The 8248-nt window shown below is 40.5% G+C and overlaps 1 protein-coding gene across 1 annotated transcript in view; it reads left to right on the top strand.

The window, feature by feature from the left end:
• Positions 1-1081: 1081 nt before the first annotated feature.
• Positions 1082-8248, top strand: part of LOC131767393 (C-type lectin domain family 1 member A) — a 24456-nt gene continuing 17289 nt past the window's right edge. The window contains exon 1 of the mRNA XM_059082669.2: positions 1082-1405. Coding sequence (XP_058938652.1) covers positions 1291-1405 — 115 coding nt within the window. The 5' untranslated portion in view covers positions 1082-1290. The remainder of the gene's footprint in view (positions 1406-8248) is intronic.

Genomic DNA, 8248 nt, shown 5'->3' with positions numbered 1-8248 from the left:
ACTCTCAACCACTGCGCCACCAGGGAAGCCCCTATCCCTTGCAAATTTTTACTGCCTTCTCTCCTGTAACATTTTTTAATACATCAATCCAATGCAAATGACCAAACAACTTTTGATATCCTACTTTTTATAGGGCATTATGCAGGAGAAAGTTCTCTTTAGATTTAATTTTAAAAGATCTGATGAACAATGCACAGTTTGAGACACATAGTGAATTCACAATATATGCTTCCTGATCCATCTCTCCTAGGGCCTGCTTGCTCCAGCCCAAGCATCTTCCACATTCCTTTATGTTTAGTATGTTTGATTTAACCAAGCTATCTCCCAAAATACAGAAAAGCATTGGTAGAATAATGTAATTCTATTGTACTTATTTGGGAAATATTTTTGGATATTATCTAAAGCAAAATTCTGATTTCCCTCTCAGCTTAGGAAATTTAGGCAAAAAATTGTTACCTGGTTTTCTAAAGTCATAGGTAGTAATAAGCCTAAAAGTCCTGATTTCCAGTAAAATATGTGATTGTTCATGATCTTGTGTACCAAATGTGTTGTATACAAAATGTTAAATTGAGTCCACATGCTGTACAAAGAAAGATCATTGAGCTGACTACAAGAGAGCATTTTTAAAGCTAATTCTGTCATACGGAGCTCATGTGCCTTTAGAGCAATCACTTCATCTAGCTGGACTTCAATCTCCTTTTTTGTAAAATGAAAGAGTAGCGTCAACTAGATATCCCCCAAAGGACTCTCTTAGGCTGACATTATGATGCTTTACATTATGACCTTGGAGAAAGGAAAAGGCTTGTCCTATAGTCTTTTCTCTTTTCACAAACGCACAGAGAGGTTAAACTTACTCTGAGTGACACAGTGAGTGTATGATGGGTAAGAACCGGGTGAGGTCCCTCAGACTGGGATTCATGCTCTGCAGAGACTGAAGAATCTGCGGCAATTATAAACTCTTGCCACCTTTTTCACTGCAGTTACACAGGAAGTACTAACAAGTAAGCAAAAGAGAGCTGACAAGGGCAACCCCTTCCGTAATTGTTCAGAGACCGCCCACATACAAAACACATGCTACTTCCCCTCCCCCTGACCAATTTGGCAATCAGAGTCCAAGTTCACAGGAGAGGGGCCGGGCCTCTCCAGACGGGAACTGGGGTTGGAGGCTTCCTCTGCTACTTGCTCAGAGAGAAGAACCTTAGGAATGCCATTCAGTGCCTGGCTTTCTGAGCTGTCTCACTTGGGGAAATCCAACCATCATAGCTCACAGTCACCACCGCAGGAATCCGGATGCAGGCCAAGTACAGCAGCACGAGGGACATGCTGGATGCTGATGGGGACACCACGATGAGCCTGCATTCGCGAGCCTCTACTGCAACCCAGCGGCCAGAGCCTGGCCACACAGGTACCCTGTCTCCCGTAGTGCAAATTGGCCAGACCCTTGAGAAATGCACAAGATGAGCCTCCTCTCCTAGGAGTGCACAAAGTGGAGGAAAGAGAGAAAATGTTTTCATGGTTTACAGTAATGTGCAACGGAGCACTTTCTACAACTCGCCTGCCACATATATGAACGTGTGAAAAATTAAACGTATATGCATAGATGTTTTTCTAAGATTCTGTCTCCAGCAGAGTGGTTTGCAGTTGAGGGTGTGTTGCTTTTACCAAGCAGTTTCAGCACAGAGACGTGAGACTGTATCTACAATGAGAGCAATGTCCCTTCCCCTTCCTGAGTTCCCATGAAGGTCAGATCCAATGCTGTTTTATTTACCAGCTGTGATCTGATCTGGAAATTTAGATTTATAAAGGCTACCTTTTTGCAAGTTTTGAACTCGTGGCTTTAGAGGGAGTTTTCCAAGCAGACACACCAACCTTGATATTTTGTTATAATAGTTCTGCATCTTGAGATCTTGTGAGAGTTATGCCAACATTAAGTATTTGCTTTATCATCTATGAAGTGACAGGGGATTAAATCAAATGCCTTCCAAGGTCCCTTCACCTTTGAAATCCTGACTTGTTGATGTAAACAGTGGCCCCAGATGCAATTACATCCCATCCCATTCCCTTTTGTTCTGTTGACTCCTAGAATATTATTGAGATGATTGGATTAAATTATGAAAGAATTTAATTTTAGTTACATCTTATGCTTCTATTTCAAATAATTCACTCTTTGACATAGTAATAATATATATTATTACTATGTAATAATATATATTATTACTATGTCCATAGAAGAGACAATTCACACACATAAAGAAGGATTTTATTTCCTAGGAAACTCAGCCAATCTAAGGCAGAAATGTGAGTTAAGTTCTAGTAAAAAGACATCAAACTGTAGTAGAGACAGGACTAGGTTCTAATACCAGGGGTGTCACGTACTAACTGTGTGATATTGGACAAGTTACTTAAGTATCCTGTGGCTTCAGCTTCTTCATGTATAAAATGTTAATGATGGTGTATACAGTGCATATTATGTGTCTGATATTATTCTAAGCACTTATACATATTAATTCGTATTAACTTGAACTAATGTTAAATAGAAGTAACAAAACCTCTCTTATCAGGTGGCTATAAATACTAAGGTTGCTAACTAGGTAAAGTCCTTGGTACGTTGCAGACACATCAAAAATGTGAGTTCCTTTTCAATATTTCATTCCTTGAGAATTCTTAAAGTGATCTGTTTAAAATTTCTGTGTGGATCTGCATCAGAGAGAGATTCATGTAGTGCCTGTATCTTCATATGTCCTAACTTTTTGACCACATCCAGATATTCTTCACCTTTTAAAATCTGGACACTCACTGTTTCACTGTTCTCTTCGTTTTCTCCTTTATCAAAAGACTTTTAGGTTTTCTTCCCTTTACTTACTAAACTTTTCCATTCACTTTCTATTCGTTGAATGACCCTCGACCTGAGACCCAATAATGTGGCTGCTTTTTACATTTTTATTTACTTCTTAATTTTTACTAAACTATCTAGTAAGTTGTGAGGCGGTCCTGGGGATTTCCAGCCTCCTTGATGCGAAGCAAAGTGATACCTTTGGGACGTCAGTTTCTGTAGCCACCGGATATGGGTAATAGGACATGGTATGTTTTCCTCCAACAAATCCTGTGGAGAGTCAGCTGTGGTTTCAAGAGGCTTGTGTACAACTTCATTTTCACCTTTGACTAGAGCTGGGAGCTCTCACAAGCCTTAGTGATCAGCATAATCAGAAACAGGGTGTACAAATAAGTTCCGCTGAGGTTGAGGGTGGAGAGGAGGGTGGGGCAGGATAAATAAAGCACCAGCTGAAACATCTGGCAACCTTTTTGTAAGAATGGAAATGGAAACAGCAGGAATAGGGGTTACAAAGAAGGATCTTGGAGGCAAAAACCGGAAAATAGTTATCTTACCCTATGTGTCTGATATTTTGTTTCCATCTGGTGATAATAGAAGTATTTAGAGGAATGTCACTGTAGAAGTCTAATTATCTGTTAGAAAAACAGATCTGATATCATTTTGCTGTTAAAAATAACAGGAGCAACTACTCTAGAAATTTTTTGGCAATGCAGAAGATTCAGATTCAACTTAATATTGGGGCACAGCTATGGCTAGAAAATGTTAATGTTTTCTTTAGAATTAATAAAAATAAATGATACACATTCACTTATTTTCTGGTTTTCAATTTTTCGGTATAAAATTTATGTTTGTGTTAAAAAATGCCAAATAATTCAGAGGATAGAAAGTAAAAACGAAAGACAACACCGTCAGACCTCCTTTCCCTAAATTTATGCTTGGGGTCATGTTATGCCAGGCATGTTGCAAAGTACTGAGGATACAATGTCAAATATGACATGATCCCTGCATATGAGGAAACTTAAAGTCTAATCCAACTGTCAACTGAGCAGCAAGTGGGATACAGTGCCGTGATGGGGCATGAGCTTGGTAGAAGGGAGAGCTTGGTCACTTCTGTCTGGTAGGGGGGGAGATCAGGAAAGGTTTGAGAGAGGGAGTGACCATTGAGTGAACTTGACTTTAAGGTGTTCCCCATGATATGGGAGCAGAAATGGGAGGTTTGAGTGGCTGCAGGCCCTACAGGCAGGCAGACACATAAGAGGAGAGCCATGGCAATCTTACGTAACTGTTTTTCGGAGAATGTTAACAAATATGTGATGGCTGAGGGACAGAGTTGGAGGGGGAAGGTTGACAAGAGGTAAGTCTGGAAAGTTACGGAAGACGTTATGTCATACGGAGGTATTTTGCTTCTATTCAGTACGTGAAATGAGTAGGATTTAAACAGGGAATAACATGATCAATTTTGTGTGTTTAGAAGACCATCTAGGCTGCATGAGGAGTAGGAAACTGGATGAGCTAATACCCAGATTCGGCACTGGTCTAAGGGTGAGAGGAGAAGAACCTGAACTGAAGTGGTGTAGAATGAGGAGGAGGAATCGGATATAAAAGATACTGGGGAGGGAGAGTTTAAGGAATTGGTGACCGGTTACAAGGGGGAAGGCAAGGAGAGGGAGAGCATAGGTGGAGTAGGTTCCATCTGATGACATGTTAGATGGGGCTACCATGAAGTGAGCTAGAAACTACAAGAGGAATAGGAAAGATGATGGACTCAGTTTGAATTTGAGATGCTTGTAAGAGAAGGCACGTGCAGCTGGAGTTGCCCTAAGGCGCTTGTATATACAGCATGTGCGTCAGAGGTAAGGATTCTGAACTGCGTATACAGGTGAGAATTGTTGGCCTTTAGGTAGGAATTAAACTTTCTGAGTGAGATCCCTGAGGAATGTAAAATGAAAATGAAAACAAAACAGAACAAGACAAAACACCGGAGAAGAGTGCCAAAGAGAGGATCCTAGGGAACACAATTGAGGGGCAGGCCAAGAAAGAGACTCCAGTAGGAGCTGCTAAGGATGAGTGGTAAAGAGTGATGATGTGGAACAGGAGAGAGGAAGCCAAGAGACAATAACTTCAAGAGAAATGGACAAGTCAACGGTAATGAACAGTGAATTTTAAAAATAATAAACAGTCAATATGGCAGAGAGTACAAGTATGAGGAGGGCAAAAACCAGCTTACTGTTTTAGAAATAAGAAGGAAAATGATTATTATGTAGTACAGGGAACTCTACTCAATACTCTGCAATGGCCTATACGGGAAAAGAATCTAAAAAAAGAGTGGCTATATGTATATATATATATATATATATATAAAACTGATTCACTTTGCTGTACACTTGAAACTAACATAACATTGTAAATCAACTGGACTCCAATAAAATTTTTTTTTAAAGTCATGGCATAAATCTCATCTAACTGATTCAACAAATCTCTAATTCATGCCTACTAAACATTAAGCGTTATGGTAACACTAGGAAGACTCTATTTTTAGGTGCTTGGAGAAGTGGAGGGAATAATCTGAATCACTAATCAGAAGAACATGTCATGCACTGCTATTGAACGTAGGTAGGAGGCCACAGAAACAAAGAAGAAAGAGTAAGTTACTGACCATGTTTAGGCGTGTGGGTATTTTGGGACGAGGTGACATTTGACCTAGTCTGTAAGTCTGAGTCCAGGTTTTCCAGGAAGAGCAACTCAGGCACTGGGTGACCTTTCCAGAGTGAGGGACACACGTGCAAAGATAAGAGCACAGAGATAAGGGCTAGCTTGCTCAGGTGTACTCCTGGGTAAAAGAAGGAAGACGAGAGTTCAGAGGGAAGAGATGAGGTATTGATTTTGGATTGGAATTTACATCAGGATGAGATCATTTGGGGAAACATCAGCAGAGTCTGACAGGATGGCAAGGTAGACTGTCGGTCTGAGGAATGGGTAGTCCTCAAAGAAGGGGTGGATGAGGGGATTTGGGGCAGCTGTGGCTAAAAAGTAGGATGAGAGTCTACCATGGAGGGCCTTTTACAGCCTGCTGAGGAACATTTTCTCCTTAAGGGAGAGAGTAAATTTAGTAAGCTCACCTTGCTGGTAGAGTGGAGAATGTATGATTTAAAATGACTGTTACGAACATAGTCACAATAGAGAAGTGAAAAGTTGCAAGTGGTAAAATGCTAGTGTTTCTCTAATTCCATATGGAACTGCCATCTCCAGGCAAATATTAATGTGGGATTTGTTGGGAGGGTTGGAAAATGATTTTAAACAATCGCTCTGGGGACTTCCCTGGTGGCGCAGTGGTTAAGAATCCGCCTGCCAAAGCAGGGAACACGGGTTCCAGCCCTGGTCCGGGAAGATCCCACGTGCCGCGGAGCAGCTAAGCCCGTGCGCCACAACTACTGAGCCTGCGCTCTAGAGCCCGCGAGCCGCAACTAGTGAAGCCCGTGCTCTGCAAGAAAGAGAAGCCACCGCAATGAGACGAGCGTGCACCACACGAGGAGTACCGCTCGCTGCAGCTAGAGAAAGACCGTGCGCAGCAATGAAGACCCAACGCAGCCAAAAATAAAATTAATTAATTAATTAATTTAAAAAATAAATAAAACAATCAGCTCTGGAATGAGAGTGCTTGGATAGAACGTCTGGCTCCATCATTTACCAGCTGTGCAGCCCAAAGCAAATTAAGCAGCTCCTGGGCACTGCAGTTTTCTTATCCGAATAAAGGTTAAAAATAGTGCCTTCCTGGCTGCTTCTGGTTTCCAGACAGCCCACTTTCATCCTTTCTTGGGAGTGTACTTTCCCTTCGCTTAATTTAAACTTAATTAAAGTAGCGGTTTACTCCTTAAAACTGCTCTGTGCCTCTCATCTGGATTCTTTCCCTGGAGAGGACAAGAACCAAGGAAATTGCTGTTCCACAGTGTCTTTCACAGAGCAGGAATTTTAAGTTTTAATGAAGTTCAGCTTATCAACTATTTCTTTCACGGATCATGCCATTTGTGTTGCATCCAGAAAATCATCACCAGTTCGTACAATGGAATAAACCAGAATGGAAGCTTGCCATTTGTGACAACACGGAGAGCCCTTGAGGGCATTATGGAAGCATTGTCACCTGAGGAATGCCATGAGTCTCAACCCACCGAGTTAAACTAGTTCAAGGGCTTCCTGGTACAACAGCTGCTCTAAACCTTGGCTCTGCAAGAGGGGAGCAGTCACCACAGTGTCTGGTGCAATTCCAAACAAAAGCGGAGCAAAAAGAACATCAGTTACCAACAACAAAAACACCTCAAACTACCTGGCACTTTCATTATCCCGGGCAGCTTTATTCTCGGTAAATGTACCTTTGCTGGACTTTTCATTTATTAAAATGGCTTCCGAAGTTTCAAGAAATAAAATAATAGTGCCCTCTTGAATAATTATTGGGAGATTCAAATGAAATACTACAACATGTATAACACACTCAGTAAGTACTGTTATCAGTTGCTGTGTGTCCTTGAGTAAGGCAACTAAGCTCTTTAGGTCTCAGTTGCCTGCCTATAACATTGGGATTATAATAGCATCTCCCTCATAAGGTATTTGTAAAGATCGATGAGATAATTCATATACAGCATTTATCTCAGTAACTCAAGGAATGTTAGCAATTATCATTAATAGTAATGTTATTTTTGAATTACGTTTCAGAAACAAACCCCCTTGACTGGATATACAATGGATTCGTAAATTTTGCTCAAAAGGAGAAGGAAAAATACAATTGACTTTCTAATTGCTGTGAATTAGAAACTCGATATTCTAGAAATAGCTTATATGTTTTTAGAAGTATAGTCTGTTGAAATTATAGGAGGAGTAACACTCATTTACTTTGAGAACGAAAATAGCAAATATTTGCAATCTATTAATAAGAGAAAGGAAACATGCATTTTCACAAACACTGAAAAATATGCTCAAACCACAGAACCTCCAACCTTTTCCCATGAGGTTTACTACATACCCCATGCTAGGATTAAGGAAACAAAGTTGCTAAAAAGACAATATTTAAAATTTAAAAATATATCCCAAAGTCAGATATATAATCAGCAATGTCTCGTGATTGAAAAATGTTGTCAGTAATCTAAAGGATGAGGCAAGTCACTCCTGAAATATTATATACCTTGTCACCTGTTTAGCCCCATGTCTCTGTGAGGCTGGTTCACAGGAAGGGTACAAACTGATGTGCTGTGGTTCTCGGAGAGAGGTGCTCAGCGTGACAATTTAATCCTGGCTCTGCCACTAGTTTGCAATGCGGCTTTGTGCAAATTCTTTAAATTCTTTGTGTCTTTTCAAGCTTTTACGATCCTTTCTGTTTCCGAGGCATATTACTAGCCTACATTTGGTAATGTTTGTTTCATTCCT

Source organism: Kogia breviceps, chromosome 12, assembly GCF_026419965.1.
Source record: "Kogia breviceps isolate mKogBre1 chromosome 12, mKogBre1 haplotype 1, whole genome shotgun sequence".
NCBI classification, from domain to species: domain Eukaryota; kingdom Metazoa; phylum Chordata; class Mammalia; order Artiodactyla; family Physeteridae; genus Kogia; species Kogia breviceps.
Note: the sequence above shows the minus strand (reverse complement) of the source record. Positions and strands in the feature narration are given on the sequence as shown.